The following is a 25,932-nucleotide window of genomic DNA, read 5'->3' as shown; positions in this document are numbered from 1 at the left end:
CCAGTTGGGAGGTTCAGCAACACTGTGCTGGGCAAGGCTGTGCTGATGGGAACAGTAAAGCACCATGTCCCTTCAGCAGCTCTCAGTCACAGTATACATGCTCCAGGACGGCCGGCGCCCGGGTCAATCCCTTCCCCTCAGGCCATCCTCTGGCTTCCTGCGGGTTAGAGTCCCAGAGATGGCAGCTGTTTCCAGCTGCACATTTTCCTTTAATCTGTCATGGGCTCTTAAGCTGCAGCTGCCTGGCATCTGTTCTCTTTTGGCTCTTGCAGAGGGAGGGATTGTTGGGGAAGCAAATTCCCGAGCTTTGGACCATTCTACATGATGTTAAAGAAGCCATGAAACCTACCTATGATATTTGCCATGAATGGAGACATCACAATTTGATAGGTCGTGATAAATTTTAAATGAATTCAAGTGCCTCCTTTATCTTTAATAACACTCTAACTAAAACACACACTCTCTTTGTTTAAGAAAATATTCCCCCTACATTGGCCATCTCAGTATTGGTCTTCTTCTCCTGGCAAATCTGACACATATCTGTGGTGCCTCCACATCTTTCAGTGTCCTGGTTTCATAACAACTCATAAAAGGTTATTAATGTTTCTCCAGATGTTCCAGTTTAGACCTGGGGGAAAGACAACAACCATTTCCTGCAAAGGCCACAAGGAAGAAGCTTCTGTTTGTGTAGTAAGTACCAAGCAATACAGACATCTCTTGGCTACAGATCAAGAGGGACTGCATGGGACTGTGCCTTAGAGGCCGGTACCTCCATTTTGCATTCAGAGAGCAACTTTACTCCGAATGTATAGTTTAGCCATGTCAGATACCACTCTGTCATGGTAACACCTGGTTAAGCCAGAGGTGTGGATACAAATTTAACCTCCTGGATTACAACTGCAGGTGGAGTTCTTTTGATGGGAGAAAAATTTATCCTAACTGCTACAAGAATCCCATAAAAGAAGAGAGAGGCCACAACTATTTTCTGCTCTGGTTTGGCACATGGTAAGGAAACTTTCAGTCTTCTAAAAATATTTGGAAACAAGAGCAGACTAAAGTTTTGGTTGAAAGACGACACTGGTGCTAATGATTTGGAGAGTCCAATGGGAAAGAGGACTGGAAGAAGGACACTGCTTGACTTTTTACTTTGGCTGAATCAATCTCCAGTACAAAAGCCATACAGCGGAGAATGCCAAAGGTTTGCAGAGGAAAAATCAGGGTGTGAGATGCCGAATATCTTCACACAAACACAACACATTACTGAGAAAAGGGGGTAATGTCCATGAGAAGTACCTGTCTCTCCCCAGAGACTGTCAAAACTGTTGATCTGTGCTCGCTCTACTTCTTCTTCATCTTTTTCTGGAAGATCAAGTAGGTAGGAGACAATCTGAAATGAGAAGTTGTGTCAGTTCAAACTTCAGGTGGGAAACCATGCTACAGGCTCTAGCCTGTGAGGTCTGAAAGATGCCTGGATGACCCAAGCATGATGCAAGCTCTCGCATATAGAAGAAACCAGAACCGACTATCCCAGCAAAGAAACCCAAAGCAGCCACAATGGACATTTCTTTAATCAGGTAGAGTTTATATGTTTCTCTTGAACATAACTCACTTACACATGGGATCGAGCCCCATATCGGGCTCCCTGCTCAGCAGGGAGTCTGCTTATCCCTCTGCTCCTCCTCCTACTCCTGATCTCTCTCTCAAATAAATAAATAAAAAATCTTTAAAAGAAAATAAAATAAAGAGAAAAAAGATAAGCAATCAATAAAAACCAGAAAACAAATATGAAGAAAATGTAGGACCTGTATTTCATCAGAGTAGAGCAATGATCTCTTTTCTGCTTGCAAGTACAAGGACTATTTTGGGGATAATAAAGGGAGAACGACTACTAACAAAAAAGAAAAGTGACAGCTCTGTTTCTGGGAATTTGCCTGTAGAGAGAGTTTAACAACCTACAGATACTAAAAACTCCAGTTTTACTTAATATTCCATTGGTGACGTATTGGGTCACCTGGCAGGGCAGCTGGACACCAAGGCATTCCCATGCAGTGGTGAGCCAGTGTGTTCTGGACCACGAAAGCAGAGTATTACATGGGCAGAGATTCTGTAAGCTGGTTCTTCGACGAAGATGTTTATTAAAAATTAAATAAAAATAAATTATATGAAAAACAAAGTTTAAAAGTATAAAATCTCATGCCTTCTTATTTACTACATTTGACATTATCTGTGCTCTTGAGGTGATTTATGAGTATTGTATCGTGTGGTGGAAATCCACACTACGGTGTGTGTTCCTGTGCCTCTCTTCGCAACTCTGCGTTGAGTGATGTCACAATGGCAGCTCTGTGGCAAGTGTCGGGGGAGCATTTACACCTTGGCAATTGGCAAACATTATAAATCAAGATTTGATTTAGTGCTTACGCCCAAAAAGACTCCAGTTTTTGTATGAGGGTGAGAAGTAGTTTAACATAGATCACATAGCAGATTTAATGACAAGAAAATTATTGGGAAAAGAGCAAAAGAGATCATCTATAAATGATTGCTGATTGCAACCACAGGTTGGCTTCAGATGTGAATTTCACAAAAATCAAGCATTCTACAATGTATATTTTATATTTGTAAACTGTATGCTACATATACTTCATTATAAGTAAAGTTTTTTAAAGAAGATTTTATTTATTTATTTGAGATAGAGCCCAAGCAAGGGAGTGGCCGAGAGAGAGGGAGAAGCAGACTCCCTGCCAAGCAGGAAGCCCAACATGCAGGTTGATCCCAGGACCCCAGGATGACGACCCAAGCCAAGGACAGATGCATAACCGACTGAGCCACCTAGGTACCCTCATATCAGTAACATTTATACCAATTTTAAGTATGTATGCACACACACACATACTTCTGTTACACTACACAACCCTCCCAGAACTGGATGTTCAACATTTCCCAGCAATTATCAATTCCATACATTCGTTACTGTATTATTACTATGATTAGTAAAAAAATGGGCAAAAATACCATTTGTACAGTGTTTCACAGCTTACAAACCACTTTCATACCAGCTGAGTAAAAAAGAATATATTAGACTAATTTTACTGATGGGAAACAAAGGTTCTCAGAGATTAGGTAAACCACCCAAGGTCTAGAGCAAATGAGTAGCAAACTGGGACTCAAACCTGGTCCTTCTGAGATTTCAAATATTGTACTCCTCCCATTCCACACCATCTACTCATGTGAGTACAGCTCACTAAATAATCCCTACGAGCCTAGTGTCACTGCCTGTTAAATAAGGGTGGCAAAACGGGGAAGGAGTTGGACTCGATGATTTCCAAAGTGCTTTTCCAGTCTCGTGTTGTGTTCATAATTTTAGATATGCTGGTATTTGAGAATTCAAGTGTTTCATGGAATTCAGTCTCAATTCCTCAAAATCAGTGACCAAAATGCTAATTCACATTAATCGGGCAGGTAATTTTGTAATAATGCAACCCCTTGCCCCGTTTCCTAGGTCCTTTAATACATAGTCTAAAACCCCTAACCCTTAGCACCTGCTTTCTTACCTCCGTGTACCCCATGCTGGCTGCAGCAATGAGGGCCTGCTGGATGGCGTGGCTCTTCTTAAATACTCCTTGCTGCTGGCCGGCCATTGTCCAGTCACACTGAATCAAAAACTTGACAACCTCCAGGTGACCTCGGAGTGCAGCATGGACCAAAGCACACTGTCCATTCTTGTCCAAATGATCCACCTCAGAGGAAAAACAGAGAAATGGATGTGAACAAAGATTTGTGGCCACACTCCTAATCCAGTTACATTGGTCCACTGCACATGACTAGACTAGCAAGACTCATCCCTTCCCAAACCCTGAATCCATCTCTGAGAAAATCTAGAAAGTTCTCTCCTACTCAGGCTAGATCACTGCTGAGCTAGAACTATGATAGATGTCCCTCAGGGGAGAACCTCTTTTCGTAAGGTCAGGCTTTTGTTTTCACAGAAAAAGGAACCAAAAAAACAAAACTGCCAGCTCCAGCTTTGTTTTCCCGAGGCACATTCTCCTTTGTCCTCGAATAGTTCTTTTCAGACCAAGATCTATCATGAAAGACTCGCAGCTCTGCTGGCACCAAAAAAAAAAAAAAAAAAAAAAAACACAAAACCCAAAAAACCCAAAAACCTGTCTTTGAAATCATGAAAGAGAAGAAAAACATTTTGAAGCTCAAATTTTTTGGTCTTCCAAAGAAGCAAAATACCTCATATCATGAATCATACTTTTGACCACTAAGCTTTGGCGGAGGCTACTTTTTTCCTCCAACGGGAGGGAAGAATCTCAGATCTGGCCAAAATGGCTAGAGATCCTTGTAGTCTAATGCTAGACTATGTTCCAATAGTGGCTTTTATGGTTGCAGTGTTGGTTGCTCGTTCAGGTTGAAAGAAGAGGCTGGTTAAGGCAGCCACAAGTTTCAACAGAAGAGTGGCCTTTTCTGGCGGGTAGACTTCCCGGGGTAGTTAGAGCACTGGAAACCTAAGTGCTGCATCTGGTTCACCCAGCAATCTATTTAACGAATGTTTACTGAATGCCTACTTTGTGCAAGGCACCACATAGGATGAAAAGGTAAATAGGGTAGTAAAATATAGATTCTGTTCTCAAGGACTTTCAAATAAGGTAGGGGAGATGCGACCAATACAACAGAAATCTATCCAACAAAGGATGAAGAATGTCGTAAGGAAAGTAAAAGTACAATGAAACTGGAGAGAATTCCTAACTAGAATCAGGAACAGATTCTGAAGGAAAGGTGCTAGAGTCTAAATGTTTTTGTGCCGTTGAAATTATTTGTTGGAATTCTCATCCCCAGTGTAATGATATTCCAAGGAGACAGGATGTTTGGGAAGTGCTGAGTATCCTACTATCATGCCCCGGGAGAGCTTGCTTTCCCTCCTCCATCACGGGAGAACATAGCAAGAAGGTGTGACTATGCACCAGGAGGCTCTCACCAGATACCCAATCTTCAGGCACCATACTCTTGAGATGTAGCCTCAAAACTGTGGGAGGTAAGTGCTGTCTACTGACCACTCTGTCTATGGTATTTTGTTATAGCAGCCCAAACGGATTAAGAAAAGATCCATCTCACTTGGCTGAGATAGGAAATGATTAATTCTAGTTTTTGTAAAGGTAAGGTACATGGAGGGAAAGCTTACAGTTACAAAGTTGAGAGGGTCTGAATGCCAGGCTAAGTGGTCTGAATTTTAATCAGGGGTAATGGAGAGTCATTGCGAATTTTCATGCTCATACTACATTTTCAAAAACTAAGGGAATGAATAAAAGGTGCTTTGGCTCCTTGGAAATGATTAATTCCTGGGCTGGGGCACTAATAGTAAATGATGAGTGTGGAAAATCTGGTAGTGCCAGAAAATCCTGAAAAGCTCAAAAAATACTTAGCGGAGACTGGGAGGACACAGGAGCCAACTTGCAGGAGTTCCTAAAGGCCAAATCTTGGGCAATTTGAGCAACAAATAATAATGGCAATGGGTTATAGGTCCTACTATAAGGTAAATACAGGAATCCATAATGCTATAAACGAATAAACAAATACATATGTAGGGGAGAAGGGTCTGCTCTTCCTTACATTAGAATTCTAATTAATAAATGTTGAAGGAATGAGGGAAGCAGTAAAGTGCAAAAATAGCATAGCAATCATCATTGCAGCAAGAATCTCCAATGGATCCTAAAAGCAGTGAACAAAAGCATGAGAAACAAGCTATTGGCCTAGCCTCAAAGCATCTCCCTCAAAGATACTTCTTGGTTACAAAGGGAAAAATAGTAACTTGAGACCTGACAAACCAGGCAGACACAGTGTGACGCAGGTGGCCGAGGTCAGCATCTCCCCCCCCCCCAATGGCAACAGACCTCACAACTTCACCCACCCCTCCCCCATGCTGCAGGAGGAAGGGGCCCAGCAGCACTTCTGTGGGAGTCTTGCTGAGAATATATAAACGCAATCTAACAGTGAGAAAATCTCAAAGTAAAACTGGAGAACATCCTACAAGTAACTAGTTAATATTCTTCGGTATTTTGGTGCTGATGCCATGGGAGAGAGTGTGAGGATGGAGAAGACCAGAGGACAGAATCTCAGGGAATAGTGATATTAGGAGAAGGAAGAGAAAAAAGCAACCAGACAGGCAGGGAGAGAACCAGGGCCACACTGCAAGCTCTAGGAAGTGTTGTGTCAATACTGCCAACACTATGGAGAGGTTTGGAGGGGTGAGAAAGGAGAAAAAGTTATTTTATTTGGTGGTTGGCAGTTGTTTGTGGCTTTTGAGAAAGTAGCTTCAGTTGAATGCCAAGAGGTTAGGGGTTTTCTTTCTTTGAACATTTTATTTATTATTATTTTAAAAAGATTTTATTTATTTATCTGACAGAGACAGATACAGTGAGAGAGGGGACAGAAGCAGGGGGAGTGGGAGAAGCAGGCTTCCCGCCGAGCGGGGAGCCCGATAGGGGGCTCGATTCCAGGACCCTGGGATCATGACCTAAGCCGAAGGCAGATGCTTAATGACTGAGCCACCCTGGTACCCCTAGAGATTTTATTTTTAAGTGCTCTCCACACTGAACATGGGGCTTGAACTTATAACCCCGACATTAAGCATCACATGCTCTACCGACTAAGACAGCTGGGTGTGCCCACCCACCATTTTTCTTAAAGAATATTATGTATTAGGCCCTGCAAGAGATGAAAAGAGACTTCATCTCTCTCACTCTCTTTTTTAAAGGATTTATTTATTTGAGAGAAAAAGCAAGAGAGAGCAGGGGGAGGGGCAAAAGGAGAGGGAAAGGGAGAAGGAGGAAGCAGACTCCCCACTGAGGCAACACAGGACTCAGTCTCACGACCTTGAGATCATGACCTGAGCCAAAATCAAGAGTCGGAGGTTTAACTAAGCCACCCAGGTGCCTCAAGACTTTATCTCTTTTTAAAAAGACTTTCTCACTTTTCCCATGGTGACCCCCATTAATCCTTTTAATGGATGAAAATAGTGAGACTGAGAGTTTAAATGACTTGTCCATGCCCTTGGAGAAAAATGGAGGCTTTGACCAAGTTGTGTTTGATACCAAAGTTTATAATTTTAATGATTTAACTCCTCTTTCTTTCATGAAAGCCAGACTAAAAGTGGTTAAGGGGCAGTAAGGAAGCAGAGGTGGCACGTAGAGATGACTCTTGGGCCAGGACTGGTGGACACACAGGGAAGAGATGGGATGGTAGCTTCTGGTTAGCAGCAGAGAGGGAAGCGGTCTTTTGGGGTATAGGTGACATTCATAGGTTTGTTGAGAATTTATTTTTTATTTTTATTTTTAAAGATTTACTTATTTATTTGTCAGAGAGATAGAAAGCGAGAGAGCATGAGCACAAGCAGGGGGAGCAGCAGGCAGAGGGAGAAGCAGGTTTCCCGCTGAGCAGGGAGGCTGACGCGGGACTCCGTCCCAGGACCCCAGGGGATCATGACCCAAGCTGCAGGCAGACGCTCAACCAACTAAGCCACCCAGGCAACCCAAATTGTTGCGAATTTAGAAAAAGAGTGAAAAAAATACAGGTGGAGGCAAGTGCTTTGGAAAGGAAGGTAAACACTTCCTCTGAGGCAGATGTGAAGTGAGTGTCGGTAAGGATTAACAGAGTTTTGAGACAGAGGCACATGGAGATGAATTCAATCTTGGTAATGCAGGAGGCCAGGAGGTGTGACAGGGTGTGGAGATGAATGCAAAATGATTTCCATGCCTGCTCTGAGGAAAATGACAGATGGTTAGACTGGTAACTGGGCAGTAGGAAAGGCTCAGTGAGATGAGAATAGGAAATGACAGCAGTAGTAATAAGGCCCAGTTGTTCTTTTTTAAGAGATGTTCATTCAGATGAATAGGACATTAGAGGTGGACAGTATAGGTCTGTGTCACAGAAGACACTCAAGGGTCTGGGATTTCACTGCAGAGTCTCAGGTCCCAGGTCTCAAAAGTCTCAAGAGGCCTCCTTTCTTCCTTGGTAAGAATCCTGGACACCTCAGAATGAGGTCACACATACTACTTATATTTCAGTGCAAAACCACTGAAATCCTCAGTCTGTTTTCAAGACTGAAACAAAATGCCACAAGGCTACAATTTTCCCCAAAGGCTTGCACTGTTGAGATCAGCATTTTTCCTTTCACCAAAATTTTGAAATTGAGTTTTTTTTTGTATCAACAGCTCTTGAGATACTATAAAGCAAACATGTTTTCAGAAAGGTCTTCAGGGAATTAAAGTACGCTAGCAGAAACACTGCTGAGTGCCTCGGGTCGGTTTGAGGATCAACCCAGAGTCATGTTCTCATACCTTGAAGACACTGGTCTTCAAGGCTAGGCCGAGGGAGTCTGTTCTTACCTCCACGGCAAACTTCTCTTCTCTACACATGAAAGGCTGTGGGCATGGTTCGGTTCCCCCTTCTCAGTGCAGTCTCTTTGCTCCTTCCCTTCTCCTTCCTCCCTCTGTGCTCAGCAGAGAAGTCCCTGGTTGCTAGGTGGGGACTTTTTGTGGCTGCTGATAAAGGCAGTTTCCTAAGTGCCCCCCAGGGGGTTCTAGAACCATGTCCTGATGCGCTGCAGAAGGGGCAGCGGCAAGTGGGCCAACAATGGGCCAGGGCTCCCTGTGCTCTGCACCCTGCTGGGCGTGGTGTGCTCTGCCTGGACTCCCATGAGGGAGACTGCACAGGGCTGCAGAGATGCAGCGGGCGGGGCAGCCGTTACCTTGGCTCGCTTCTTGCACAGCAGCACCACGATGCTCAGGTAGCCAGCTGCGGCTGCGTAGCCCAGAGGGGTCAGGCCGCTCTCAGATGAGGCATCCACATTGGCCCCAAACTCCAACAGTAGGGCCACCATTTCTGTGTAACCAAGATGAGACTGGACACACAGAATTGGAGCGTTATTTAAAACCTCTGTCCGGTAATTAATGTTGGCACCTCCCAAAATCAGCAGTCGGCTGACCTGGAAATAAGTAAACAGAAATCACACTCAGGCAAATTTCAGTTGCATCCTTTCAGTCACCTTTAAAGATTTTATTTATTTATTTGACAGAGAGAAAGATCATAAATAGGCAGAGAGGCAGGCAGAGAGAGAGGGGGAAGCAGGCTTCCCGCCAAGCAGAGAGTCCGATGCGGGGCTCGATCCCAGGACCCTGAGATCATGACCTGAGCTGAAGGCAGAGGCTTAACCCACTGAACCACCCAGGCACCCCCTTTCAGTCATCTTTGATGAAGTCATCTGGGACCCCACAACAGCACCCCAGGAGCATTTAGTAACTGCTTTATCAGTCTCTACTTGCTCCTTTTTTGATATCTTGCCTTTAGAAGAGGATGTGACATGTCTCCTTTCCATGAACTGCTCAGTTGTGAGAGCCAACTGCCACCCACACCACAGGGCTGAACACAGCCTCTACTGGGTGAACTGCTGGCTGGAAAAGCTCCTACCGAAACAAAGCTTACCTGAGATTAATTTACTGCTAGAGGCCCGAGGACCTGACCCTATAAATCAGAGCCAGCTTATAGAAGGTAGTAGCTCAACAGGTCTGGTCTTCAATTCACAGAATAAAATGCAACCATTTAAAATAGATTAGACTATCAATAAAAGTCTGATTACGGGAAACAGTCTAAGGTTAAGTCAAAGATCAGTTCAACTGCCACTTAAATGTCTTCACTTTATTTTTGCACAGCTAATTCTTTAACCTGTCTGTGGTCTACAAGCATCTACCTTTATATTTGGAGTATAGAGATTTCGTAAAGATGCCAATGCCATGGAAAGACCTTCTGTGCTGTAGGAGATCCAGAGGCCTTGGAGGATGGAAGAGGATACACCAACTTTTTTACTCAAACCCTGAAAAAGAAATAGAGACAGTTAAATTAGTAGCCCAGCTGAAGAGTACCATGAGTAAATAGTGGCTTCTAGGTTTGTTGTACTAAGAAATGAGAATAGAGTCTTGCCCTAACTATGTCCATGCCCAGCAAAGCCAGGCCACTCATGGAGACAAAGACTAGTCCTGTAGGAACAAGTGGATTTAAATTGTTTCTATATTAGCAGTCTCTGGCCACAAATCTACTTAATACCCTTCTTTTTCTGCTATGTCTGGATGTAATTCCTTCCCCATACCTTTTCTATTAGCCTTCTAGAATCAATCTCTCAAATTCAAGTTACTGAAATACACACTGTGGCAAAGATAATGCAATGTGGTCACCGATCTCCATCTCATTTTCTCCCTGGACGTTTGGGAAAATGATGTTTCCCAGCCTCCTTTACAGTTTGATGGCCCATGTGACTGACTTCTAGTTAGTTAAGTATGGGCAGAAACAGTATCTTGTGTCTAGGCTTAGCCCCAACACCGCCACCCCCCGCCACCGCCGCCAACCCCTCGCACTTTCTACTGCTCCTCTGGACTGTAGGCTGGAAGATCCAGTGGAGGATTCCAAGGCCCCAGACTATTTCAGTATTACTCTATGGAGGAAGCCTGCCTGTTGATTTGCCCTGGACTGTAAGAGGAGAGAGAAATGAACCTCTGTCGAGTCCCTGAGATCTTACGGGTTTGTTAGAGCAGTTAGCACTCCTCACCCTGCCTAATGCACCCTAGAGTGATCATATCTGTTTATCTTTGGAAAACAACAACATAGGTTGGATCATCACGAGCAACACATTTTCTCTGGTATGACCAGCATAGGTCCCACTGCATGCACTAATGTTTGCTCCTTTCACTGTGGCTTCTCCAGAAGGAAGTCAGAATACTTTTCAAAATTTCTGGATAGTCAGATATTCTCTGGTAGTTGTTTTACTATTCTGCCTATATCTGGGTGAAGTGAGTTCAAGTGGGAAATCCTGAGGGAAGGAAGATACTAACAATGAAGCTGGCACCTAATGAGTGAATCTGGGGAGGTATCTCTTAAAAAATTTAAGCTACTCCTGCCTGCTGTGTTCTTGAAAAGCAGGTTGTTCTTGCCTAGAATACCTAATTATGTCCAAACCAGCAATTCATGGCCAACTTTGTTTTATTTATACTCCTGACCCTACCTCCCCACCCCCTTTCCCCATGACTGAATTATTTGGAAGCAAATCCCAGACCTCTTATCAGTCAATATCCAAATATTTCAGTAAATGCCTCTAAAAGCCCAACATTGTTATGATACCTAAAATTAACAAGGATTCCATAATATGAGATATCCAGTATCCAAATTTCCTTGACTGTTTCAGGAAAAAAAATAATTTTTTTCTAAATTGTGATCCAGAAAGAGCCATATACTACAACCAATTTTAAAACACTTTAAAAATGTAGAGGGAAAAAATGAGATTTTTTTCCTATTAATTTTTTATAAAGATTTTTATTTATTTATTTGATAGAGAGATACAGAGAGAACACAAGTACACAGAGCAGCAGGCAGAGGGAGAAGGAGAAGCAGACTTCCCCCTGAGCAGTGAACCTGATGTGGGGCTCCATCCCAGGACCCTAGGATCATAACCTGAGCTGAAGGCAACTGCTTAACTGACTGAGCCACCCAAGTGCCCCTCTATTAATTTTTAAACAAAATATTATGCACATATTCCATACATGTACACATTTTTGCCTCATTTCAAGAGAGACATAGTAGTCCATTATATGGATGTATCATAATTTACTTAAAGGTAAGTTAGGGTCTAGAGCTTACCTCCTGGAAAACCAGGAAACCTACCTCTGACTCCCTCTTTGGGTCTCAGTCTCCTAATCTAGACTATGTGTGAGCCTCACCAAGATCTTTTGAGGAACTGTAAACTGTATTAACCAATTATACAGAAAAATCAATAGAAATTAATATTTGTGTCCAATAGAGGGAGCTTTTGGTATTGGAAGACAAGCTCTATAAATTGTGGTTGAAGGGGAAAAAAGGAAGGGAATCCAACATTTATTCAGTACCTATGTGTCAGGTTCTATGGTAGGGCCTTTTCATACATTAGCTCCTTTAATCTCCATGACAGTCCTATGAAGTTGAATTTATTACTATTTTTATTAGGAGGAAACAACCCAGAGAGGACTAAGTAATTTGCCCAAAGTCCTATAGCCATTAAAAAGTGGAGCTGGAGTTAGAAGCCAAGTCCTTTTAACTCTAAAGTTCATGTTCCTTCCATTAGACCAAGTTAAACCTGGGCCAGGACTTCAATTCTGAATTCTTAGCTGGGAAAGTAGCAACTAAAATAAAGTAGCTGATTGCTGGCTTCTCCATTTAATTCTGACCCATTCTCCACCCTTGAGTGTCTTCTTTAAAACTGTCCTTTTTTATCCTAGACAATCTGATCTATTCCTATGGCTTTACTTTTATGATTTCAGCTAAGCATTATCTCTTTTATAACTATGATATTTAAAGCAAAACTATGACTATGATCTATAATAGTCAACTTTCTCTTAAACACCGACTTACATAAAATTCCTTAGATACGTTCATTTAATCCATTAGAATATTATGAAGATTATCCTACAGAGAAATAATGCTGAACCAGTGCTTATTAAAGTCACATAGCAATTCTACTTTTACTCAAGGTCTCCAGCATCAGAGGGAGCTTGGAAAGATATAGCAACTCACTCCTTTGCTCAGGGCCTATAAATTTGGGTTTAGTTTTCCTGAATATAAATTGCTTCTCTTTTCTGTGTGATACTGAGGACAGTTTTGGTCATTTAAGATACCAAAGGAATTTTAAACGAGAAAGCCTAAGATGGTTAGAGAAAAGCTGAATGTTCCCAGAATACCAAGTCATAATTTTTCCTCAAGGGGACCTGGGTATACTTCTACTTCGGGTAATGGTGGATCTAAACTTGATCCTGCTAAGGACAGCTAGGAAAAATGGTACAAGATTTAAAAATCGTCCTCATCAAAGACATGGGAGGAATAACAGGTTGGAGAAGAATTACTAGCCCAAGTAAGGATAGGATGGAGCCCAGGAGAGCAGCTTAGAGCTACTTTTCTCCGCAATGTGTTTGCCAATTCTACAGAATTAGCTAGGAGTACTTTTAATAGCTTTGGGATTTTTAGGGCAGTGAAATCTTCTGTAAGATACTCTAATGGTGGATACATATTAGGCATTTGGCAAAATCCACAGAAACATACGACACAGTTAAGACCTAATATAAACTGTGGACTTCAGTTAATAATGATGTATTGATATAGGTTCATCAATTTTAACAGTGTACTGCACCAGTGCAAGAAGTTAATAATAGGGGAAACTGGTGGGACAGTGAGTATATGGAGATTCTCTGTATTTTATGTAAACCTAAAACGGCTCTAAGAAAGAAAGTCTATTAAGAGCAAACAGACAGACAAAACCTGGGTTCTACTCCAGAGCAATGATTGATAATCTCTGGGAGTAAGGCTCAGAGGTGTGTGTGTGTGTGTGTGTGTGTGTGCGCATGCATGCACATGCGTGTGCTTAAAGTGCTCTGGGAGAGGAGCACCTGGGTCGCTCAGTTGGTTAAGCAACTGCTTTCAGTTCAGGTCATGATCCCAGAGTCCTGAGATCAAGCCCTACATCGGGCTCCTTGCTCAGTGGGAGCCTGCTTCTCTCTCTCCCACTCCCTGCTACTCTGCCTGCTTGTGCTCTCTCTGTCATATAAATAAATAAAAGTTATTTAAGTTCTCCAGGAGAATCTAATGTATAGCCAAACCAAAAGCCACTGGCCATTGATCTCCACCCACAGATAAATCTTGAATATATAAAATTGGGTGAAAAAAGAGAATTTCATGAAGAGTATGATTCTGTTTATGTCAAATTTAAAAGTTAGCAAAGTAAGTCTATATATTGTTTATGAATGCATTTCTATGTTGGAAAATGCAAAATATGGATAAGAAGAACACATATGAACTTTAGGCTAGAAATCATCTCTGAAAAGGGGAGAGAAATCAAGTTACAGAGGGCTTCTACTCTAAGTATTATATTTTCATTTCTTCAAAATAAAAAGATTTGGAGCAAATACGGAAAAATTTTAATGTCTTAAATCCGATAGCGAGTATTTGATTATTTGGTTATCTCTGATTTCTGGTATGTTTGAAATATAATACAATTTTTAAAAAGGGGGACAGAGGGATATTTCCTCCTCTGAGACAAGAGAAAGTTGAGGTAAGAACTGATGATACTGTAGATTGATTTTTTTGGTGAGAGGAGAAAAGTTGTTAAGGGAAGTCACACTCAATGGCTTTGATTTCTTCAGTGACTCATAAGTCAGGCTGTTTGTGCAGTTAGTTGACTTGGTTAAGAGCCAGATGAAAAAGAAATGGGAAAAGGAACTGAGTAAGAATAGACCTTGGCAAATGAATTTCAATGAAACGGTCCAGTAAATGGACTACAGAGCAGCACTGAGGGTCCCAATGAGGTTGAAGTAGATACACAGGAAAGAAGGCTGAAATTCAGAGCTATACTCTAGGATCTGGAGGATGAACTTGACTTGTGCCATGGACTTGCTCTGCTGATTTCTTCTGCTTGGTGGGGTTGACTCTTTGCTTCTATGTGGTATAAGAGGAAAGAGCTTCAGTTTAGTTAAATTCATCTCAACAGACATGACAGGCAGGATCCCATTATCAGGCAGGATGTAGCCAAAAATAACCTGTAATTAAATTGTGAGCTGATGGATTCTTAAAGAGAGCTTTAAGTTCAAATAACTAGAAAAAGTACTTCTTCAGTATCTAACTACTGCTCAGGCAACAAGAGATCTCTGCCAGAGATGGATGGTAATGGGGTCTCTTCCTTAAATATTCGTTAGAGTCTAAATTTACAACATTGTTTATCAGCTGGGAGAAAGCTTCCTCAGTAGTTTAGACTACAAACAGGGAACGCATACAGAGATGACAGCAATCTCATCTTAAGGATCTGAGCTCTGGGTCAGGTATCATAAGATCATGGCAAAAAATAACCTAGGGGGCTCATCCGGTGAGGTTCTTTTTTTAAAAAAAGATTTTATTTATTTATTTAACAGACAGAGATCACAAGTAGGCAGAGAGGCAGGCAGAGCGAGAGGAAGAAACAGGCTCCCTGCTGAGCAGAGAGCCCGATGTGGGGCTCGACCCCAGGACCCTGAGATCATGACCTAGGCCAAAGGCAGAGGCTTTAACCCACTGAGCCACCCAGGTGCCCCTAGGTGAGGTTAAGAAAAATTATTTACAAATATGTCATTAGTGACTACAGTGATATAACCTATAGTTATCCAAGCATCTGAAATAAATCATTACCATTCTTATCTGACTAACCGTGTGGCCATGCTTGGTTATAATGAAAAGATCCTGGTAAAAAAAAGGGGTTGGCAAACTATATAGCCTGGAGCTAAATCCAGCCTTTCATGAACTTTTATAAATCATTTTTTACTGGAATATGACCATATCCATTTATTTCTGTATCACCTTTAGCTGTTTTTGAATTACAATGGCAGAGTTAAATGGTTTCAACACAGTTTATACGGACTACAAAGCCATATTTGCTGATCACTGCTGTAGGGGATGCTAGGTAACCTCTGACAACGTTATTTCACCGTCTGGAATTTATGCTCATTATTAATTCTTACTATCAGGCAAGAGATTATTACTAGTAAGTTTGATCATAAAACCTTAGATATATGTCTAGGACTTTGCATCTTATAATGGACCTCTTTTGTATATCTTCTATGATCCTGATAACAATTCTGAGAGTTAGATACTATTACCATTTTACAGATGAGAAAACAGATTGCTTAAAAGGTAGAGTCTGTACTGAAACCCATGCCTTTTGACTGATGTCCAAGGATCTTTCTTCTTCCTACCAGATGCCTGTGTATAGCACCTTTCCCCCTTGGCCAACAGTTCTATTCTGGTAAGAAATGTTATAGAACTGACCAGTCAAAGAAACATTTCAGAGTGCAGCATTTAGGCAGTGAATTGCAAGAGCACTCTGAAACCCTTTTGGTGGCCAGACTCAATCCAACAAAACACCTTGCATTACAAGGTAGATTGAAATATCTCTGGCCACAATTCACAAACAGCCTGCTTTCTTTTCATAGATTAAAAAAAATCAAAATGGCAATTAAAGGATCACAACAGAACTATTTAGTGCTCAACACTGGTGGTCATTAGGGAAGTGCAAATTAACACTACAGTGAGCTACCACATCACACTAAAATGGCTCCCATAAGACTGACAATACCTAACAAGTGTTAGGCAAGGGCTTGAAAAAAAAACTGGAACCCTCATACATTGCTGGTGGGAATGTAAAATGATGCAGCTCCTTTGGAAAACAGATTTGCAGTTCCCCAAAATGTTAAACACAGAGTTACTATATGACCTAGTAATTCCATCCTGGTATATATCCAAGAGAAGTGAAGACATGTTCACATAAAAACCTGAACACTAACACTGTAAATATACTAAATGCCACTTAGTTGTTCACTTTAAAATGGATAATTTTATTTAAAAAAAATCAAGAAAGGGAAAAATCTGCAAGCTAATATTCATAGCAACGATAGTCATAATAGCTAAAAAGCAGAAACAACCCAAATGTCCAACTGGTGAATGGATAAACAAACTATGGTGCATCTACAAAACAGAATATTATTTGGCAATAAAAAGGAATAAACTGGGGTGTCTGGGTGGCTCAGTTGGCTAAGTATCCAACTCTTGATTTCGGCTCAGGTCACAATCTCAGGGTCATGAGCTGAGCCCTGCACTGGGCTCTGTGCTCAGCATGGAGTCTGCTTGTCCCTCTCCCTCTGCTCCTCCTCTCTGAGCAGGTGCGCGCTCTCTCTCTCCCTCTAAAATAAATAAGTTTTAAAAATCTTAGGGAAAGAAAAAGGAATCAAGTGCTGATACATGCCGTAACACAGATGAACCCTGAAAACATGCTAAGTGAAAGAAGCCAGACACAGAAGGTCACATACTGTATGATTCTGTTTATATACAATGTGAAGAAAAGTCAAATCTACAAGACAGAAAGCGGACTGGTGGTTGCCAGGGAAGTATGGGGAGTACCTTCAAGTGGGCATGAGGATTTTTAGGGTGATGGAAATGTACAAATAGTGGTGACAGTTACACAACTCTATAGATATACTAAAAGTCACTGATCTGTACATTCTAAATGGGTTACTTTTATGGAATATAAATGATACCTCAATAAAGCTGTTAAAAGCAAAAAGAATGAAAAGGGCTTCTTAGCCAGCCAAATATCCAGAATCAGGCCTATAACCGTGTACTTTAAAGGTAGTTAATGATACTGTACACAATTTTTCATGAACAAAGATAAAACAGAGGGGATTTAAAATTAATTAGAAAGAAATATAAATTGGATTATATGTCTCTGCTAATTGGGAGTTCTAAATGGTCCTGGTTATAACTAGTCTGTCTTTGCCTTTTCATGACCCTCAACTGAGGGGGACTGAAAATTCTAGCAGTCTGGGAGAAGCTAACGTGAATCGACAGGGAGCACTGGGCATTTAAAGGACCCTGAAAAGTGTAGCATGAGGAAAGTCATAGTCCAAGTCTACATTTTTCAGCCCACAGTCACGTCATCACCATATGCTGCACACCCGAGTATTTACGGCCAGAATCACACACGGAGCCAGTCTGATCTCAGGCAACCATGCTGTCTGCAGCAACTTCAGATAAAACTGTGTCAACCATAGGAGCGTGTGGTTTGAATGTAGGTTTTCACATACTGGATATAATCACCCTGGGTCAAAGAAACTTTGTATCATTTATCTGTTAATGTGGTATTTGTTTATTTTATGGTATAGAAAAGACAGGAATTAACTTCTTTGTATCTGATCTTAGGCAGATGGTGAGGCTAAAAGCTTAAGTGTTTAAAGCGGTAATGCTTAATACTTATGTTACTTTCCTAGCTGACTGAAGGACAATGATCTCAGAGTTTGTAGAAGTAGCAGACACTTTTTGGTCCACTTGAAGTTGGAATGAGACACCTGGCCTGTTATTTTAGTCTCATTCTGCTCCCGCTAAGTAAGGTCACTGGGTAGAGTCATTTTTGGTACAGTGATTTGTTAGATAAGGCAATTATGATTCAAATAAAGGACTTGTCACTGTGGGTTCCACTTCTGTATGTCTGCTGAACAGGCCTCTCCGGCTGTGCGCTTATATACTGGGAAGAATTTGCTAGGCTCTCGGAGTTGCCCTTAATGCCATCTTTCTCTCTGAAGAGAACCGTTTTATCTTTAGCAGTATCTCTCACAGAGAACTATTTAAGATACTTGTATTTCTCCATCCTGAGGAAGGAAAAGCACTCTGATGTGACTGCAGGGACTGGAGCAGGCAGATGCAATAGCAAACTGTGGGCTAGGAAGACCATGAGAACAAATTTCTTTCCTGACTTTTGTGCTTTATCCAACAACTCTTACTTAGACTTTAAATTCCTTGAGATTAGGGACATTATCTTTTTTGTTTCTGTATCCCTAGGACAATGTCTACATTAAGTGCTGAATAAACAAATGAACGCCCGTACAGGCGCAGACAGATGAATTACGTGCCGTCTCCTCTGCCCTTGTGTGTCCGCTCCAGCCTTGCGAGTACCGAGAGAGGGACACTGATGCCCTAGAGTTCTTAGAAGTTTTGAAACTACTGGGAGAAAAACCGGGATTACAATTGGAATGGAGAATGGGGGAAGCAGCTCAAAGAGAGGTTAGTGTTGGTTCCAGATAGTTGGAAAATCATAGTACCAGGAATATTAAAATCTTCATAACACAATTATAAGAAAATTGAAAGAGTAACTGCTCTCAGTGATTCTTTTTAGACATTGTGAACATCTGCGACGACTTGCTAGAGCATGACTGTCTTCAGGAGATGGTAGGTCATATACGGAGTACACATACGTATGTGTATACGCTTCTTACCTAAATGATTATACATGCACATTTCCTGAAAAGCCTAGCAATCTGCTAAACTGGGAGATGACAAATGTGGTTCCCTTTCCAAAGACCTAGAGAGGAACAGGCTACAAATTTGAGGAGGTGGATCAACTCTATAACAAAAAGCAGGGACTACATTGAAATGAGTAGCTTCATCCACAGTGTTAAGGAAAGCCTGCTGGAGATTGAAAGAAAAAAGCCTTCAACTTCTCTAATTACCTTAAAAATGTGTGCTTTGAGGATGTGATGTCCCAGTTCAATAGTCTGCTGTCGGTTTAGTTTTCCCTCTTGGCGGGAAAACCAGAAAGCAAGTAATGTGTGACCACTCCTGCAAAGAAAAAGAGACTCATTTTAGAATGTTAATGGTCCCGTGTTCTGCATTGGGTGGGGGACTGTTCAGGTCCATCCAGACGTCCACCGAAACTCTGTCTCATTCAACCAGTTTCTAAGAGAAGGGCACCTGCTGCTGGGCAAATAATGGGTACTGAAAGGTCTCTAACTTTTACCAGTCCTTTACCCAGATCACATGTGTGAATATCACAAAATGTCATTTCTAGTAGGCTTACACCATCCCACACACAGATGGCATTAAAAGATTCATTTTTATATTCTGTCTCTGTGAACTCTCCACTTATTCTACCCATACTTTAAATGTCAGTGCTCCTCAGGATCTCCGTTTTGGTCCCCGTCTGTCCTCTCTCCAGTAGCTCATCCATCCCGAAAGCCTTCACCACCACCTGAGTCTTCTTCTTGATCTAGACTTCCGAGACTTCCACCAATATATATCCAATGGTTTGTTGGATTTCTCTACCTGGAGGTCTCGCAGTACCTCAAGCTCAACAGGTCCCCAGATGGATTTACCACCTCTTCCCCAAGGGAAGTTTGCTTTGATCCCCTCTACCTTCCCTGCAGCTGAGAAACAGGGAGTATTTTCTTTTTGGTACAAGCATTACAGATTGTTATCTCTCTCGTATGGTACACAGCCGCGATTTCATGCCTCTCCTCTGTGCGACTGCAGGTTTCCAGATGGCATCCACTCCATCTCCTTGATAATGGACCCTTAATCTCTTAAGAGAAAACTCTCTTTTCTGCCTCCCCATGTTGTCTTATCAGCCCATGATACTCAGAACTGCCATGGTTCTCGTAATCATGTGGTCACCTGGTCTGAAGACAAAGCTAACAGAAGGGCTAAGCTAAGAGGACTGCAGAAAAATAGAGCGTAGGCCCTGACTATATGGCATCAGAAGCTCCCCAAAGTTTGGACTTGTTATATGAAATAACCCATTTATACTTTATACATTACTTTATATTTTATTTTATGTATAAAATACATTTATACTCCATTTGAGTTAGGAGTATTCTCGTTCTTCTAGCTCAAAGCATCTTAATGGTACGTATTCTTCCTTTAAAGAAGATTTTATTTATTTGAAGGGGGTGGGGGGAGGTGCAGAGGGAGAGGGAGAGAGAAAACCAAACAAACTTCATGCTCAGTGTGGAGCCTGACACAGGGCTCAATCTCATGACCTTGAGATCAGACCTGAGCCAAAACCAAGAGTCTGATGCCCAACCAACTATGCACCCAGGTGCCCCTGATATATTCCTTTAAGTGTGAATGTATGTATGTACGTATGTATAAAAGATGTGTGTGTATTTCTGTTTACATTAGGACAGAAATTCTGAGTTATTTATATTTCCTGGAGTGCCTAACACAGAGTACTGTATATAAACATTCTCAGTAACATTTTTTGGAAGCAAGAGAAAATTAGGTATTAAAGAAAGGATGCTGGATCACCTTTGGGATGTGCTCTCTTGCCACATTTGCTCTAGGTTGTAGGAACTGCAGACACTTAGAACTCTCTCTCTACTGCCTGCCAGATTAGTGATCAGCAGAGTTCTTTATGCCACTGGTAACAAAACTCTTCTATTCCTTTCACTTGGAGTGCCATAGAAAAGGGAAATGAAACCACTGTCTCAGTTTCAAGTCTAATGAATTAATCAAAAAGACAGTAAAAAAATAGCAAGTAACTTTCGTTGATGATATTTCCCCAAAAAGACGCCCAAATATCTACTGGATGATTTTCTCTCCTATCGAACACTGGCTACTCTGCCGGGTTTAAACAAATTTGGAGACAACCTCACATTTGTCTGCAAAACAAATACATTTTTAATTATCTTTGATTTTTTTTTTTTTAAGCTGCAGTAAAGAATCTGAAAACGAGGGGATGGGACAACTTACCCAGGAATCATTATAATGAAATTTCTCTCCAAAAAGACTTTAAAGAGAAATTTTGTTATAATGATTCCTGGGTAAGTTGTCCCATCCCCTCGTTTTCAGATTCTTTACTGCAGCTTAAAAAAAAAAAAAAATCAAAGATAATTAAAAATGTATTTGTTTTGCAGACAAATGTGAGGTTGTCTCCAAATTGACCAAGGTTCTAACCTTGAGTTTCAAGAATTGCTGAATTCTAGTGGATAACATACCAACTTATTTCACTGGATAAGATTAACCATAATGGGAAGGAAGTTATTTAATTGAGAGACTATCTCAGGGAAGTGTAGCCTGCATGGAATCATCAGTATCATCGGAGGGTATGAGCCCAGATTGCTCCACATTCACAAAATCTGGAAATTTCTAATGAACTTTTTTTTTTTTTAAGATTTCATTTATTTATTTGATGGAGAGAGAGATCACAAATAGGCAGAGAGACAGACTGAGAGAGAGGAGGAAGCAGGTTCCCGCCGAGAAGAGAGCCCGATGTGGGGCTCAATCCCAGGACCCTGAGACCATGACCTGAGCCGAAGGTAGAGGCTTGACCCACTGAGCCACCCACGTGCCCCTGAACTTTCATTTATCCTTTGAAAGTCCAATTTAGTTGGTAGGTTATTTCAACAGAGCATATTAGAAGGTGACATGCAACATTTAGGAAAGGCCCTATCTCAAATTCTCAAAGTCCTACCCAGTTATTAACATTGAAATTACTGTAGCCTCCCTGCTGTAAGAATTACTGCTTTAAGTGACTCATCCATTGACTCAGCTACATACTACCAGAACCCCTGAATACAAGGCTCTGACCCACTACCTAACCACGCTTCAGGACATTCCCAACAGGGTTAAGATAAAAAACTCAGGTCTGACAAGGAAATGAATTAGACACAGAACTGACATCACCCTAGTGCTTTCGTTTTACTACCATAAGTAAGAAATCCTGGTACGATGTGTGCATTTCTTTAGTATGCACTTCAGCTAGCTCGAGAGGACAGTGCTTGCTTTTGCTGTTGTTGATCTCGCACTAAGGAGAACAGCAAGCAATACGAATCAAAGAAAAGATGAAGGTGACAACTATAGTTCATTTCCTTTTGGACACAAGCATATCACATTATTCATGAAAGAATGGTTCTGATCAGTTCACTAGACTCAGAGTTTATGGTGTTCAGGACACAAAGGAAAACAGCAATTTATATTATATGCTGGCATTTCCATCTGTCCCTTACTGTTCTGATAAGATATGGGGCCACTGGCTAACCTACCATCTGAATGTGTTACACTACACTTGTCTGTGTTTATTTCTGTTTTCTAATTATTTGCTCACTTCCAATCTCACTTCTTTTGACTCTTAGCCTCGCCATTCTCTGAGATTACCAGCAGCCTCTTAATTGGTTGTCTTTGAGCCTTTGAGCTTTATCTTTTTCTTTTCTTCCTCCAGCACTAGGTCCTATTGACTCCCTCCCCTGAACTCTCTTCTCTCGGTATCTGTGACATTGCCCTGATGCTTTTTCTCCCATTTCCTTCAGTGATGTAACTTCTCGGCTTTATTTCCCATTTCCTCTTATTTCATAAGTCTCCTGGCTTCAGCTCTCACAGTAGCGACATCTCTAGCACAGATTGTCTTGCTTCTCTAATTGCCTGCTGGATCTCTCGTCCTTCAAATGACCTGTCATATGACACTATCTTAAGTTGAAGCTTTCCCTCAAAACCAAATGTATTTATGGGGCGCCTGGATGGCTCAGTTGTTAAGCGTCTGCCTTCATCTCAGGTCATGATCCCAGGGTCCTGGGATGGAGCCCCCCATTGGGCTCCTTGCTCGGCGGGAAGCCTGCTTCTCCCTCTCCCTCTGTTGCTCCCCTGTGTGTGTTCCTTCTCTCACTGTGTCTGTCAAATAAAAAACAAAAACCAAATCTGTTTAGGATTTCTTTATTTTTTAATATACTGCCAGTCACTCAGGCATAAAATCTAGCACTTGTTTTTCTCCTCCCTTTATATACTTTCTCTCTTGGATAATTGCAAGAGCCTCGTTCTCTCCTCTGCCTGCTCCCTGGCCCATGTCAATAATCTACAGTGTAGAAACCTGATAAAAAGTCTGCTCAAAATTCTTCAATGGCTTATACTTCCTCCCATATATAATCTAAGCTCTGTAGCATGGTATTCAAAGGCTCTCCGTAATTTGTCCCTTGTCTATTTGTCTCTCTTTACCCTTTTACCTGGTGCTTGTATTTTCAGATAGGGTAAATCATTCTAGGTCTCAAACACACATTCCCTCTGCCTGTAATTCTCTTCCCCATTTAGTTCACAAGGCAAACTTCCTCATTCCTGAAGTCTCAGTTCACACCATCTCCTCCATGAAGTCCTCCCTGGTCCCACCAGACAGACTCAGGGGCTCTTTCCCTCGGATCCTTGTAGTAGGTACACACCCCTATCACACCGACCACAGCACACTACCTGCCTGCATGTCAGCCTTCCCACAAGACTATATGGAGGCTGGAAGCCATGTTTTTTTCACATATGTACTCCCAGGCAACAGGAACGCATATTTGTAGAATGACTAAATTAATAATACTGTAAAGTTGCACATGACTTTATCATTTTAAAAATACTTTTTTAGATTCTCACAAACACCTATACTATAGGCATAGGACTAAATATTACTCCTGATATTATCATGGAAGACAGAGACTTGGCAAGACTGAAGGACAGCCCCCAACTCACGCGGCTGGGATCAAAGAGAGATGGGATGAGAACCCAGGGTTTTCTGAAACCTAGTTCTGTTAGCACACTGACAAGATTAGCCACTTGGTTTTCATTTCTGAGAAAAATGGGCATTTTTGTGTGAAAAGTCAACCAATATTAAGAGCAGTGTATTCCTTTGTATGGTATAAACCCTGAATTCTTAACATAATTAAAATCAGCAATTAATTTTGACATTTTTTGATTGGCATTTTGGGAGAGACTAGATAGAAAACAGAGGGCGCCCTCATCAGTGTGACATGATTTTAGGCATGACTGAACACAACTATGTCTTCCTTCTATAATTAAAGATGATGGTAATCGAAGTCAACTTTGGTGTGGGTTCATATGTGATAATAAAGACCAAATGGGGGTGGGGGGTAGCAGCGAAGGCAGAATTATTTCCACACAGCTTATATATAATGAGATCACCTTGTGATTCAAAGCTACATAGCAAATTTCCCTGTCTGCATTCACAGTGCTGCCTCTTCATCTCTGAAGCAAAATCAAAATAGACCCATGTTCAAATCCTGCTTCTGTCCCTTAGAAGCTCTGTAACCTTGGAAAAGCTACTTAACCTCTCTGCAAGACAGGAATAGTGATAACCACCTCTCACGCCTGTGGTGAGAATTAAGTGAGCTATATTAAGTGAGATGTATATTCTCTGTAAGAACTAGGATAGTGCTATGCTTAAGGAATGAATATTAACCACGTGACTTTATACATATTGGCAGATAACTGTGTGTACAAACAGAACTTTCACTTTTAAATGCAATACCTCATCCTTAAGCCCAATCTTTATCCCTTCACACCTTGACCCCACTGCCTTCAGGACCAAAAGAGAAATCCACATATTTCTCTTTCAGGGAACAGTTACTGCGTATGGGTGCCATTCCCTGTTAGTCAATGCAGGAAAACTTGGTAGCGTAATTTCAGGCAGAGAGGGGAGATGAAGACAGCGAACTGGTCCCTAAGAAATAATGTAACATTTAAGCTAATAGGAGGAATATAAATTTCTCAAGGAGACCAGAGGTTTTTTTCAAGAGGATACTGAATTTTATATTCAAGATGGATTTGCTTTTGAGGTATTTTAGGGAAGAACCAATCACAGGTTAGAGTTGCAGATTCCTCCCCTGGCCCTGTCCCCTCTCCCTTGTCCTAGATGTGTAAGTTCTGATAAAAGGTAGAGCAGGTAGTGTCCAGAAGAGCGAAGGGTCAATCCTATCTCCATTCCTTTTTGCAGGCATCAACAGCCCCTTGAGATGGATTATTGGACACAAGTGATGCTCCTCCTTGGACACTGACAGATTACAAGGCAGGGAAGAGCTCTTAAGATATTATCAAGATACTATCATTGATAAGATGTTATCAAGAGATAACATGATTATCTCTTACATGATAACCTTGTTTCCCTGTACCTCAAGACTTCAGAAGTAGGGAGACTTTTAGAGAAAAAAACCCTTTATAAGCAAGAATCACCCTCCTTTCCCTCCACCTGTTTTAGCAGTTTAGAAACTGAAGAATAGTTGTTTTATGCAAAATATATAATAGCATAAAATATATATTGTTTTTCTAATACATTTTTGCTTAGCACCCCAGGGAGACAGCTAGACTTAAAGTTTCTATTTATAGTAGGGAAACATGCTAACAAATGTTTAACTTAAATATTTCCGACATGGATGTTTTCTCCATTGTTCTAGTCACAGTCACTGATGTGTAGTCACAACATTTCATTAGCTGTTATGTCGAAAGTCGATATACAACACGTTAGTGTTTCAGAGAAACACCACTTAGGTGTTTTGATATTCTTCTGTGCAGGGCTCAGACATGATAAAGTGGTATAGTTACAGAACGCTGCTAAGGTGTTGCTTACAAGCTTAGCTGAACTATCTTATAATTTGGGCAGAAGTAATGTGTGAGGCTGCTGTGGAATGACTTTCTAGCATAGAGGTAGATGTGGGGAATTATTTAGGAGACCTAGTAAGATCAGAATTACCTGGCAAAGAAGGACAGCTGTCTACAAAAGATCTGCGCTCCCTTCCGCAGTCAACACTTGTTGCT

The 25,932-nt window shown here is 41.4% G+C and overlaps 1 protein-coding gene and 1 long non-coding RNA gene across 7 annotated transcripts in view; one reads left to right on the top strand and one right to left on the bottom strand.

Moving 5' to 3' along the window:
- The window catches only part of TANC2 (tetratricopeptide repeat, ankyrin repeat and coiled-coil containing 2), a 364,817-nt gene that overhangs the window by 27,948 nt on the left and 310,937 nt on the right, over nucleotides 1–25,932 (bottom strand). For all 6 annotated transcript variants that reach the window (XM_004749221.3, XM_004749222.3, XM_004749224.3 and 3 more), the window contains 5 exons: nucleotides 19,089–19,197; nucleotides 9,743–9,865; nucleotides 8,744–8,980; nucleotides 3,549–3,734; nucleotides 1,294–1,387 (listed from right to left, as the gene is read on the bottom strand). In XM_004749221.3, coding sequence (XP_004749278.1) covers nucleotides 1,294–1,387; nucleotides 3,549–3,734; nucleotides 8,744–8,980; nucleotides 9,743–9,865; nucleotides 19,089–19,197 — 749 coding nt within the window. The remainder of the gene's footprint in view (nucleotides 1–1,293; nucleotides 1,388–3,548; nucleotides 3,735–8,743; nucleotides 8,981–9,742; nucleotides 9,866–19,088; nucleotides 19,198–25,932) is intronic.
- Nucleotides 1,383–19,094, top strand: LOC123392286. Its single transcript, XR_006607009.1, has 3 exons — nucleotides 1,383–1,574; nucleotides 4,837–5,032; nucleotides 18,421–19,094. It is a non-coding gene; the product is annotated as an uncharacterized LOC123392286 (long non-coding RNA).

This window comes from Mustela putorius, unplaced genomic scaffold, assembly GCF_011764305.1.
Source record: "Mustela putorius furo isolate JIRA1106 unplaced genomic scaffold, ASM1176430v1.1 tig00000487_pilon_pilon_pilon, whole genome shotgun sequence".
NCBI classification, from domain to species: domain Eukaryota; kingdom Metazoa; phylum Chordata; class Mammalia; order Carnivora; family Mustelidae; genus Mustela; species Mustela putorius.
Note: the sequence above shows the minus strand (reverse complement) of the source record. Positions and strands in the feature narration are given on the sequence as shown.